The sequence below is a fragment of the Fukomys damarensis genome, unplaced genomic scaffold (genome assembly GCF_012274545.1).
Source record: "Fukomys damarensis isolate Sample0158 unplaced genomic scaffold, DMR_v1.0_HiC HiC_scaffold_1, whole genome shotgun sequence".
Lineage (NCBI taxonomy): Eukaryota > Metazoa > Chordata > Mammalia > Rodentia > Bathyergidae > Fukomys > Fukomys damarensis.
In genome coordinates, this window is record NW_022900913.1 from 50,307,691 (window position 1) to 50,321,698 (window position 14,008).

Genomic DNA, 14,008 nt, shown 5'->3' on the forward strand with positions numbered 1-14,008 from the left:
CCATCATGCCTCGCTTCTTACATTGCGCAGATTCATTGTACTACTTCAGTACTAGAAAATATTTTTTGGTACTGACATTTTCAAACTAGTTCATAACTAAAGGAACACACACACACACACAGCATTCACATTAGATGTCTCTCTCGAAACAGTGAACAATTAAAGTTTTGCTGAACTGTATTCCTGAGCACAGAATGTGTCATACTGATAAGTATTGTTGGTACAATCCTTTGCTTGGACATCTCTTCATGAAATTATCTTTTAAAAATCTTTTTGTCTATTTTTTCTATCAGATGCCATGTAATCTTTTAAGAGCTTTTTTAGATAGTGGTATTTAGAACAAGTGATCACTACTTTTGTCTTGTAGGCGCAGGCACAGACACATCCATATATGTGCAGGTTTACAATAAGTCAGTCCAAAACCTTTTGTACTGATGTAAAATGGGTGGTAGTAAAGAGATGTTCAACTGCTATGTTCTGACTTATCTGAGAAATATATAGTGAATAAAAGTTGCCATATGTATTCAGTAGATTGGTTTTACGATATGGCAGCTTATCCTTTGAGCTCCCTTTTAGTATTCTGCAGTTCTGATGACTGGAAAAGCTCGTTTAAGCTTGCTATGCCAATATTTAAATGTATCAGCAGGAACTTCCAGTTTTCAAACGTGTGGACATACTAGTACTAGTTCAATATGTCTCCTGTCTTGGCATTCAGAAGTTTGTTTACACTACATGTAGGCAGTTTTGAAGATAGCAATCAAGAGGAGATATCACTAGTATCTGTTCCTATTTCATGTCTTGATTGTAGTTTGGGCTCTCAGTTGTCACTGCCCTTTTAAACTTCTGCAAAATAGAAGAGCAGTGCCTCTTACCAGCCTCATGGTGGCTTCTTAGGTTGTATAATGAGAGCATTAGTAATGAATTTTTAGCTATAAAAAGATAATTATTTTAAGGAAATATCAGAATCACAATAAAGCTTTTTAAATTAAGAGTGAAGGGGATGGATGGTCAAAAACTTCAAATTGTACAATACGAAATTGCTGTTTAGCTGCCTGTGGTGGTGCATGCCTGTAATCCCAGCACTCAGGACGCTGAAGCGAGGGGATCACTGTGAGTTTGAGGCCAGCCTGGAATACATAGCAAGACCCTGCCTCAAAAAAAGCAAAAGAAAAGAAAAAGAAATAGCTGTTCATTTGCTCAAAAATGTACTAGAGCATCTTGTGTGCTCTAAATATTTACATTGCACATATTCTGTGCCCAGTGTTAGTCAGAGAGGCACCCTGTTGCTATGGCAAGAATACTGAATTAAAGATCATCCCTGGATTAAAACTCATTTGTGGACCTGGCTGTGGGGCTTTTGGCTAGTTATCTGATGTCCGTGAACTCTCATTTTTTAATTCACAAAATTGGAACAGCAGCAGTTCTCACCTACTTCCCTGGAATGTTGGAGAAATTAAATAAGTATGTGCAAAGGCACTTTGAAAAGCATGAGGTACCATACATATCTGAAGTATTCTTATAATCATGCTTATGTATAATTCAGGCCTTGAAAGGAGGGAGGACAAAAACCATGAAACAATTTTCTGTCACTTCAGGGTCAAGAGAACTCACAAATGCTTACCTTCAATGGGTTTTGACTAGGCTTTATGGAAGATGATTTTAAACAATAAGTAGTGTATTTTTTTTGTTATGTTGTAATGATAGTGTAAAAGTTCGAGGCCTGAAGCAAGAACAAAATGAGCAGTTTAAGAATATTGTTGGTGGCTTTGTTGTACAGAAATGTGGCTATATTTATCTTCAGCATTAATGCTAAGAAATAAACACTTGGAGGAAGCTGAGGACAAGTGTGATCAGAACAGCAAAGGCCAAATGTGGACAGGCAGAATGGGCAGGCCAAGAAGAATGGAGGCCAAGAGCCATGGTGGTGCAAGCCTGTAATCGCAGCACTGAGGAGGCTAAGGCAGGAGGATCGCTGCAATTCTGAGGCCAGCCTGGGTACAATAGTGGGTATAGGGCCAGCCTGAATGACAAAGCAAGACCCTGCCTCAAAAAATACAAACAATGGAGGCCAAGATTTACTGAGCACATACTATATACGGAGCTTTGCATTCCTTCATTCATTTTATCATCACTGTATCCTTTGAGGTAGTTGTGTATCATTATTTTCCCTGTTGTGCAAGTGAATACAACTTGAGAAGGCCTTGCTGCAGATCTTCCAGTCATGCCTGAGTAGCTGTTGCTACCTTTGCTCTCATCTTTGCAGTAGAGGTGGCCTGTCTCATGCAGCCTGAAGTTGATCTCCTCATGCGTATTCCTATTGGGCAGACTGTTCTCCTAAGATAATGAATGTTATACCAGTGATATACTGGAAAGAGGAAGTTTATTCAGTTCCACACCTCCCTGTGCATAAGCTGACTGTTGATGTTTCTGTCCAGGAGAACCATGAGCTGTTAACCAATAGTCTTCTGCCTCTGCTGTTCTGTCCCCCAGGCCCAGTTCTGGCATACGTTTAGAGTTGGACATGATATCCTTCATTCTTCTTTTTAAATTTTTATTTGTTTTTACAGACACTAGCACATACATATGCGTACTTAGGATAAATGTTAACTAAGGTCATAAATCAAAATGTGAATCTTTATCATGTTTGTTTCTGTTTGGGAATACGCTTGTTTTATTTGCTGCATTTTCTACATGTATTTAACAATACTCAGTTTTATGTAGGAGGTATATTAGCATTAATAGCTGTCATGGCCCATAAACTACTGTTTTGCACATTTGTCAAATTGATTGTATTAAAAAACTACATAAAGTACCTTTGAAGGTTCTTTGGATTATAATTGAAATATACTGGGCAGTATTATGACCAATCATGAGTAATAACTGAGCAGCCATGATGTTTTGTACATGAAGTCCTGTTACCCTGCTAGATCATACTACATCTTGCCTGTGGTTTGTGTGGACATACACAGTGGCTAACTGTGGTCCTTTGTCTTGCAGGATTAGCTGTTTGTGGGAAATTGCACTTTTGAATTTTGTAGATTCTTTGTCCTCTTCATTTGAAAAATATTTAAATAATGTTGCCCAAAGGGCTCACAGAGAAAACAGCTGACTGACTTTTGGGAAATTAGTGAGCAGTAAAACTATTTTTAGCTTTTACTCCTTGCAAGTACTTCCTTTGTTCTTTAGAATACATTGTTGATCTGTTAGCTGTGTTGCCTCCACCCCCCACCCCCACCCATGTGGTTTTTAGGTAGAATAAGCCCTCTTTTCTCTACTCTGCGTGACATAATTATCTTGATTCTTTATTTTAATTCTAACTCATGAGTTACAGTATTTATTTGTTCATTTTTTATACTGAATAGCTCCCCCAAACATGCACGCACGCACACACACACACACACACACACTTACACACTCATTCACACTTTGTGTTATTTGGGGTTGATTTTCTCCCTTATCTAAAAATACTGACTAAAAATAAGATAAAAATACTGACTGAAACTGATTTGTAGATTATACTTGCATCTGTGACTTTGCCACTAGCACCTGTACAGTAGAGATTTGGGTTCAGGTGAAGCCTCTCTGACTTCTGGAGCAGGAACCCTCAGTCAGGTGTTAATCCCAGCTGACCTGTTCTGAAGTTTCCACCATGCCTCTCATCTCATCTTTCTCACACACACACACACATACTTACACACTCATTCACACTTTGTGTTATTTGGGGTTGATTTTCTCCCTTATCTAAAAATACTGACTAAAAATAAGATAAAAATACTGACTGAAACTGATTTGTAGATTATACTTGCATCTGTGACTTTGCCACTAGCACCTGTACAGTAGAGATTTGGGTTCAGGTGAAGCCTCTCTGACTTCTGGAGCAGGAACCCTCAGTCAGGTGTTAATCCCAGCTGACCTGTTCTGAAGTTTCCACCATGCCTCTCATCTCATCTTTCTCAGTGAAGAGAAGTGCACTGATGATTAGGTCACTCCTACCTACTCAGCTTCAGGATTTGATGTTGTTTTTATACACACTATTTCAAGATAGAAAAGCTGGTTTTAATGCCACAGGTTCTTTATTTTGGAGGTTGTTTTTTTGTTTTAGACAGGGTCTTGCCATGTAGTTCAGTCTGGCCTTGAAATCACTATGTATGCTAGACTGGCCTCAAACTCACAGGAATCCTGCCTCTGCCTCCCAAGTGCTGGGATTATAGGTGCCAGGTTCTTTTTTTAAATGTTTTGTTCATATGCTTGTTTTATAATTAAAATATACATTCAATTAAAAATACTAAATGACAAATATACAAGCAAGATATATAAAATTTACATTTTTGTGTTAGCAGATCACATGATTTTGCCTCTCTGCTGTTAGTAACTTTAAAAACCACAGTTATAAAATTATGCAATTAACATTACAGAATCAAAAATTGATGATAGTTGGTTACAAGGGTTGGCTTTTACACCTCAGGCTTATGTTCAATCTTGGAAAAATCTTCAGCATTTAGAAGAAGCCAAATTTGTAAGGAACCACACTGAAACCTCACTTTAATTCATCAGATAAGGGGGAAGTTAAATGTAAGACCTTTCAATTTTAGATCTTTTTCAAGAGGATTTCATCATTTTGCAGTATTATACTTTCAGTGAGGAATGGTGGTACATACCTAGAATATCAACTGCTGAGGAGGCTGAGGCAGGAGGATTGTAAGTTCAAGGCCAGCCTGGAGTACTTAGTGAGACTTTGTCTCAAAATAAAAAATAAAAAGCACTGGAGATGTAGTTCAGTGGTAGAGTGGCCTCTGAGTTTAATCCTCAGTACCACGAAAGAGGAGGAGAAACAATAATTTAACCCTCTTCCCTATATATCTAAAAGATAGAAATACAAAATAGCATTCATTGTTACTATAAACTATTCCAATCCTAGCTCTGTCATTAGTCTCTGTATGCCTCAGTTTCCTTATCTCAAAAGTAAAATTAATAGTTATATTACATAATTGCTTCAGGATATAAATAAGATTCATGCAAGGAGCCTGACGCAGTGAAGACTGTGGATTTTGGCTGCTCCTGTTTCATCTGTCATGTAGGATGTAATGTTAGAATATGACATATCTGAATGAGGCACAAGACTGCATTTTGGGGGATCCTTGCTTCTTTATCTGTAAGAGTTTTTGGGGGAGTATTCTCAGCAGAGATGGCCTAATTCTGGTACCTCATGAATTTAGTCTCCCTTGGCCCCCCGGTATTTGCAGTTCTTCATAACTAGAATCAGTATAATTATAATGGGAAGTCAAGCAAAACGTGTTTTTACATAAAGAGAGGAAGGCAGAATGTACAATGGTGTTTTGACATCTGTGCCTCTGCCCTAGGCTAAAAGCAGACTGGTAATTTGCTGCTGATTCGGTGTCCCATCTGCTGCTTTCTCAGAGGTTAGGTCCGTCTTCCTTTTCTCTCCTGGTAAGAGCTGCAGGGATGATGAAGTCAGGGAGAGAAGGCATGTAATATAAAGAATATACGGCATGTAAAGAGGACAGAGGTTCAGGGATAGACAACAGAATGGCAGCCCCTTTTCTACAAATAACCCCATCAGGCCAGTGCTAAGTCTCCTCTGCCATCGACAGTTTTACAAGTGTTCTGTGGACACTATCCTGAAAAAAGCGAATAAATAACAAGGAAAAAACCACTAGGCTGACCTAATCAATTTCCCATCTTTCTGCTTTGCAGCTTTTCTGGCATATGACTCATTTTATTAAATTTAACTTGTTTTTTTTGTTGTTTTTATTTGTTTGATATTGGAAATCAAGCCTATGGGCACTCTACCACTGAGCTATATCCCCAGCCTGCTTCTTATTTTTTTCTTATAGTGGACCCTTGAGTTACAACTGGACTGACATATGAACAACTCAGGTTATGACTGAAATTTTAGTTTTAACTTACAAAGTCTTGAGTTATGACACTAATGCTTCCAGATACAGATTTAACTCTTTGGTTTTTGTTGTTGTTGTTGTTTTGTTTTGTTTTGTTTTGTTTTTTCCTTGAGACAGGATCTCACTATGTAGTTGAAACTGACCTGGAACTCACTATGTTGCCCAGGCTGGTATCAAACTCACAGCAATCCTCCTGCCTCAGCCTCCCGAGGGCTAGGATTACAAGGGGTGCGCCACCATGCCCGGCAGATTTAACTCTTAAAGAGTTCTGGAAGGAACATTACAACATCCTTTCCTGTGTGGGGTCAATTGAGAAATCTTGGGGCAATGTCCCTCGAAGGACACTGAGATCTCCTGTATTCAGGAGAGACCTTGAAGGCTATGTAGAGAAGCCTGACCCTTCAGTTGACCAACTTGAGTTACAGCCAGCCCTCATGAATGAAGAGTTCATAAGTCACTGTAATTGGAGATAGGGTCTTACTAAATTGCCTAGGCTGGCCTCGAACTTAATGATTCTCCTGCCACAGCCTCAAAAACAGCTTGAGTTACAGGCATGTACCACAGTATGTCACTGACTTTTAACAACTTTTAAACTTTTATTTTTTATGCTCTTTGTGCAGGCCCTCAGAATCAGTCCCTTATTTTTTTCAGAGGTACTTGAACTTTTGAATATATCCCTTCTGTTTTTCTATAATATTTAACCCACCCCACTTACCAACTAATTGACAGGCTTAACTCTCATTGAACAGACTGTATTTTAAGGTACCATCTTCTACCCAATATAAGAAGTCCAAATCAGGCTTTCCACAGCATGGTTATCTTAGAAGCACCGATTTAAAGTTTAGAACACACACAAAGATTGGAATGTTGTAACTTAACTCATTAAATGACTTAAACTTGAATAATGAAGCAATAGAGTGATGAGTGCACCAGAGAAGCACGTATGTATCAAGTAAACAAAAGTAAGCAACTGAAGAAGGAGCTAGGGAGAAGTTGTTGTCGTGGTCCTCTTCATTTTAGTAGAAAATTCTTTAAGACATTTTTACTTTCAAATTTGAAGGCCTATTTTTAGGTTAGACTGATTTTTTTCTTTTTAGTTAGGATTTCTTAATCTGTATTTGTCTGTGATTAAAAAAACAATAGTGTCTCGATATGGAGTATTTGGGAGATTTTTCATGTTTTTTAGCTGCTGTGTTTTATTCTCACTCATTTGAGGTTATTCTAACACCTCATTCAGAAGCACAGTTGTCTTGATTTTGCTGTGTTTTAATTATAATTCACATAATTTTCATTCAGTGCTTTAAAAAATTCCTTTGTTTTCTTTCTAGACTGATTTTGCGCGATTTAGCGGAACAAATGTGGAAACTGACTTTGTAGAGGTGCCATCACAAATGCTTGAAAATTGGGTGTGGGACATTGATTCCCTCCGAAGATTATCAAAACATTATAAAAATGGAAGTCCTATTACAGATGATCTGCTTGAAAAGCTTGTTGCTTCTAGACTAGTCAACACAGGTAAGACTTCTACATTTAGAAAAAGAAAATAAATGATAATTTCTTAATGTAAAATTGGTGGGTTCTTTTTATATGTCTTTATTTTCCCTTTAATAGTAATGGTGCCCCACAGGTGCTAATATGTAGAGGGAAGCATGCTAAATATATTGGGAATGAAAAATTCTGGGATATACCCAAGAAATAAAAAAAATCTTCTTTTAAATTGTAAAAGTAATGAGATGTCTTGCTCCCCGTTTTATGATGAATTCTACAGAACTGGTTTTTTGTTTGTTTGTTGTTTTTTTGAGACAGGGTCTCACTATCTAGTTCAAACTGGCCTTGAACTCACTATGTAATCCAGGCTGGCCTTGAATTTGGGACAATCCTTCTGTTTTAACCTCTCAAGCATTGGGATTACATGCATGCCCCATCACAACTGACTCCTGAAATCTGTGATTGTGTCACATTAGAACACATGGTTCTCTCTTCAAAGTATATTCATTCTCATGTTATTAGGTCTTCTGACTCTACGCCAAATTGTCTTGAGCAAAGTTGATCAGTCTCTCCACACCAACACAACACTGGATGCTGCGAGTGAATATGCCAAATATTGCACAGAAATTTTAGGAATTGCAGCTACTCCAGGTGCGTAAATTCTCCCAACTCCTGAGCTCCTTTTTCCTATGAAGCACAGGTAGTACTTCTAACAATGCAGGTGGTAGAGTTGCTCAAGCCTAATTTTGCTTTTTTTTTTTTAATTCCTGTAACCAGGCCATGACTTTCAGTTAAGCGTACTATCCCCTATCCCCGTATGAGTTATCCTGTCTAAATGTGCTCAAAGGAAAGGTGGCTGCAGATTCACAGCTTTTTAGTGTAATCAAGCATGAGCGGTTGGCCTGCTCCCAGGGGCTGAGAGAGCCATTCACACTTGGCAGCACCCTCTTGGCTCCTCCCTGCCTGGGTGCACCATGACTTCAGTCAGAAGATGGTATAGAAGGAGAAATTTTGGAGAGAAGCATGAACTTTTCTTTTGTTTCTGATTCTGAGGTCAGTTACAACATTTGACTGCTAGTTTCTAGCCTGAAGCTCATGGATTCATTATTGTGTGTTTATGTATTTTAGGCCAATAGATGTGTTTATATGTAGTTGGTAAGGTGAAGTTTTTGACCAAGTAAATTGTTGTAAAATGAATCAGCCATGTTTATAGAGATAATAAAGATAAGAATAGTCATTTGAGTCACTCTAGCTTCCTCATTACCTTTGGTGACCTGTTTATATTAAACCATAGAGCAACTCTGTGCTTTAAGCCAGAGCACAGACCCTCTTCTTAAGGTAGCCCTAGAGATAGACTCACTTAGTAAAAGCTTTTTGCTTTTCAAATAGAGTTTTGTTTCAGAACTCATCTAAAACAAGTTCCACTTTATTCAGAAACATTTTAGATAGTAAAATTGGGGCAAAGGGCGGGGGGGGGGTGCCTCTGTGGTACAGAACTTGCCTAGCAGTCACAGAGCCCTGAGTTCAACCTTCAGCACCTAAAAAATACAAGTGCAAAGAGTGTGGTTGGTAAAATATTTGTGTTAAGACATTTGGAAATTTAAGGGTTAAGAAGGACTGATGGAATACTGAACTGCCTGGTGGATATGAACAAAGCCTCTGAAACTATTGCTAGGCATTCCTGAGCTTAGGCCAAAACCAGCTCTGAGTTTGAGTTTGAGCTATGGATGAGAGAGGTTTGTAAACATCTTGGCCAAGGATGCACATAACCCAAGTATCAGAGGTGAGATCCTATCATTCACTCTGTCCTCCCACAGCAAGTCCTTGAAGGGAAAAACTTAGCTAGCTGAGAACCTGGTAATTAACACTTGCTCTCACATTGATCAAAATGTATCTTCTTTTAAAGGTACAAATATGCCAGCTACTTTTGGACATTTGGCAGGGGGATATGATGGCCAGTATTATGGATATCTTTGGAGTGAAGTATTTTCCATGGACATGTTTCACAGCTGTTTTAAAAAAGAAGGGATAATGAATCCAGAGGTACTGTGTATACTTTTTCCCTTTTATTAATTTTGTAGTTGCCTTCTTCCTTTTAACTCTTAAGTGTAAAATATTTATGACATCTAGATTTTAGAGTAAAAAGTTTGGTAACAGCTTTTAACTTTAAGGTCTTGCATCTTCTGAAATCATCATACATCATTAAGTTGCAGTGTACAAGTGATTAACTCTAATTCTATAGGGTTAAAAAAAACCTACTGCATTTTCTTGCTTATTAACATTCCAGTATATTGCATAATTAAAAATTCAAAGCCTTGTTTACGCTTTTGAGAGTTTATAGCTGCTAGTTTTGACATGTGCTATACAGTGTTACAGTTTTATAGAGAGTTGGGAAAGAAAGGTAAACTTCCTGATGTAAATGGTCTCCCTATGTTTTGATGATATTTATACATTTTTTGGTACCTCTTTTGTGGGAGGCACCCTTTTTCTGTGGCTAGCTACTCTACCTGCTGTGTAGTTTGTAACCTAGCTGCCTTTAGGTAACTAAAACTGCTTCATTAACCTAAGCCAGTCCTCCCATGTACAGGGAGTGAAGTGCCAAGTGGCATCCAGCCAAACCTTCCTGTGTTACAGTCCCTCAGTCTCCATGCTCATTGAAGATTCAGCTGTCAGATTATTTCTGAAGTCGATATATTTTGATCTTTGTTTTTAAATTGTTTGATTCAGAAATAAGAAAACAGATTATCAAAATCAGATTCTGTTTATTTCAGTCAGCCGAATTATTCTCTGAATTATTCTAAACTGCACAATACTTGCATGTATGTATTGAAATACACTGGTATAATTGAGACCACCCTTCCTTCCCTCCTTTCCCCCTAAAGAAATACCTATAGGGTAGCAGCATCTCCCATCCTACCCCACCCATCTGATAGGTCCCTTTAAGCCTCCTTAGATGATGTGGCCAGCCCTTGTCCAAAGGTCCACTACTGATACTTATTCTCACGGGATCTTCAGCCTTATCTAGCCCTTCATTCCTTGCCCATTTCCTGTAGAAAGCATGCCCTTGGAATTCAGAGTGCTAAGGAAGACTGTATGATTCCGTTAACTACTCTGTCTAGGCTTATGCTTTCCAATCCAAACTGGTCACCCAGTGTTACTGTGTAGTACTTTGCTGTCCGTTCACTAATATCATCCAAGTCCCCACTTCTCTTACTTTAGCAGATGATTTCTCCTCTTTTTTTAAAGAAACGTGGGGAGGGTGTAGCTCAGTGGTAGAGCACTTGCTTTGCATGCATTAGGCCCTGGGTCTCATCCCCAGAACCACGAATGGAGGGAGGGAGAGAAGAAAGATCATTGAGACTACCTTTATCTTTCTTTCCCTGTACATGTTGAATGTCTCTTATCCAATTTGGGATCAGAATGGTTTCATGTTTTGGAGTTTTTCAGGTTCTGGAATATTTGTACAGATTTTACTGATGGAGCGACTCTAATCCAAAACTCTGAAATCCAAAACATTCCTAAATCTAAAAGCTTGTAAGTGTCATGTCCACACTTTAAAAAGTTTCCAAGTTTGGAGCATTTTGGATTTCAGAATTTTGGATTAAAGATGCTCTCCTATACTTAGCTAGCTTATTCCTGTCACAGAAGAAATGTCTCTAACTCCAAGCCTCACTGGTTTGCCATCTTGGAAGAAAATCTGCTACCAACTATGGTAACTCCAGTCAGCACTACTGTCCTGTTCTTTTACAGCATAATTTCTTGCTATGAGAAAGTTTTTTCAAACTTTAGTTTCCTGGCCTTACCCTCACTAGTTGAACCAGAAAGTTATCCTCCCTCCAAAGACACCACTAACAACCTCTCAGCAACACTAGGGTGTTGTGGGTTTGGGGAGGGGTTGTTGTTTTTATTTTGTTCTGTTTTGGGGTTTGTTTGTTTTTTCAGTTTTTGTTTTGTTTTGTTTACAACAAGTTCTCACTGTGTATTCCATGCTGGCCTTGAACTCATGGCAATCCTCCTGCCTCAGCCTCCCCGAGTGTTGTGATTACAGTCATGTATCACCATACCAGGCATATCTGCAGTGTTTAACCATTACATAAGCCAAATAAGTACATTACAAGGTATTTTATACCATAGAATGCAATTTTTAAAAACATATATTTAAGGAAAAGTACATCAAAATGTTGTCTAGTGGTTGTTTCAGGGTGCTAAGTTTGTGAGTGGTTATTAACTTTTTCCTGAACATTTTATGGGGCTTTTCTTTATTTTTACTCAGTGTGTGGTTGTTTTAGAAACTGGAAGAGACTGTTTTAAAGAGACAAAGGCTAAATGAGTAAAGGTGCAGTTCTGACATCATCCTGGCTCTCCGTGGTTGGTAGATCTTCCTGGCATAAGTGCACCCCCACAGTTCAGCTCCTTCACTCACCTCCTCTGTGTCTGCTCACAGGGCCCCATCCCCAAGATCCTCTGCTCTTCCAGCTGTCAAGCAGCAGCCAGTTCAGTGAGTCCCAAGCTATTTGTGAGTCCACCACAAGCAGTCCTGGTATTAGTCTTCTCTGTGCTGCTTATTCTCAAACTGCATAGCTTGGCCAGCAGCCATACTATTCTCTGCAACAAAGGAGCTAGAGTTGAACATAGAGAAAAGATCCCAGCAAGTTGGAGCTGTTTTGTGATGATGTTTAAAAGTTTCCAGTTTTGCTAAAATTCTGGACTCAACAGTGCAGTCTTTGATATGCTTTATGCCATGAGTCTGGCTTTAATCCATTTCTTTTGACTTTTTTTTCTTTTCCTTTCAAATGTTGTGAGGTGTCCTGTCAGTCCTTGCTGTCACAGCAATAGTGGACCTGGCTCCAAAAGGCAAGAAGCTCTTTGAAGCTCTTCACTGCAGGGACAGATACTAGCACCCTAATGTATTGTTTGTTTTTGTAGGTGGCTTTGTTTTGTTTTACAAATATTTACTCTTAACACCTGATTTAAAGAATTTAAATACTGCCAGGCTTGGTGACAGACACCTGTAATCCCTGTACTCTAGAAAGCCACCCCAGGAGGATTGCAAATTCAAGCCCAGTCTGGCTAATTTAGCAATAACAAGCCAGACATGGTGGCACACTTCTGTAATCCCAGCACTCGGGAAGCTGAGCCAGGAAGATCACTATGAGTTCAAGACTAGCCTGGGCTGCATAGTGAGTTCCAGATCAGTCTCAACTATATAGTGAGACCCTGTCTCAAGAAACAAAAAAACAAAAACAACAAAAAAAGCAATAACAAGACTCTCTTCCAAAACAAAATATTAAAAAGGGCTGGAGATGTAGCTCAAAGTGAAGGCCCCTAGTTAATCCCCAATACCACAAAGTGGGGGGCAGGGTGTCAAATACATTTTAAAGATTCCTATGACAGTGATCCTCGTCTGCCAGAAAAGCTCAGATGATTACACCTGTGTTGTAATGTATAGAGAAAGAAATATCATTCTTCAGATCAGTAAATCACACATTACTAATTTTGTTTTATAGAGTCTTGCCATGAACTCACACTGCAAACGATGGTATCACCTTTGGTGTTTTCAGATTTTGTGTGTTTATTTTAGTTTCAGTGAGTGGTTTCTTCCATAGGTATAAGAATAGGATTTTTGGGTTTGGGCTTTGTTTTGGTTTGTTTTGGTTGGTTGGTTGGTTGGTTCTTGGGGGGGTTGTTTTTAGTTTTTAAGGTTTTTTTGTGACTGGATATCGCTATATGTAGCTCAGACTGACCTTGAACTCACTGTGTAGCCCTGGCTGTCCTTGAACTCCAGCAGTCCTCCTGCCTCAGTCTCCCAAAGGCTAGGATTACAGGCATGTACTACTACACTTGGCTAACAATAACAATTTTTTTTAAAGGCATCCTACTGAATTTACTTGTCTGTGACTTGCCTTATGCTTAATGCATCGCAGCATTCCATGCACCCTGAGAGCCATCCTGAGCTGCTTACTCAGCCCTTTTCTTTTTTTTTTTTTTTTTTTTATTGAGTTTATTGGTACAATACAAGTTACATTCATTACTGGGATCTTGTACCTTCACATGACAGGTCTTGGTTCTCATTGTTTCCCCTTGTCCCTGCCCTCCCTTCACCCTTTCCTCCCCTCCCCATTTACAAAGGCTTTATTTCCATTTTTTCATTTTCTCATATTTTTTTCTTTTCCTTTATTACCTTTCCCCTACCCTTCCCACTTTCCCTACACCTTTAGCCCTTTTCTTCCTATTTCACATTGTCAATTATCTCATTAGGATCTTATGTACTGTTATAGTTTTTCTCACCAGAGAAACTATTCGGTATTTACACATGTGTGACATTTATTTCACTTAGGATTATATCCTTAATATGTACCCATTTTCCTAGTAATGAATCTAATTTCTCATTCTTTATGGCTGATTAGTATTTCATTTTATAGAAAAACCACATCTTCTTTATCCAGTTTCCAACAGATGGGCAAATGGGCTGTTTCCAAGTTTTAGCTATTACAAACTGTGCCGCTATAAAGATAGGTGTGCATATATCACTGTGATGTGATTCTTTTAATTCTTTTGGAAAGATACCCAGCAACAATAACAATTTTTATGTTATAAAGTAA

General features: G+C 38.6%; 1 protein-coding gene across 4 annotated transcripts in view; it reads left to right on the plus strand.

Annotated features, from left to right (window-relative positions):
* Nln (neurolysin) overlaps positions 1-14,008 on the plus strand; it is an 83,442-nt gene that overhangs the window by 61,753 nt on the left and 7,681 nt on the right. For all 4 annotated transcript variants that reach the window (XM_019209462.2, XM_019209461.2, XM_033761160.1 and 1 more), the window contains 3 exons: positions 7,247-7,433; positions 7,929-8,057; positions 9,313-9,449. In XM_019209462.2, the coding sequence (XP_019065007.1) occupies positions 7,247-7,433; positions 7,929-8,057; positions 9,313-9,449 (453 nt within the window). The remainder of the gene's footprint in view (positions 1-7,246; positions 7,434-7,928; positions 8,058-9,312; positions 9,450-14,008) is intronic.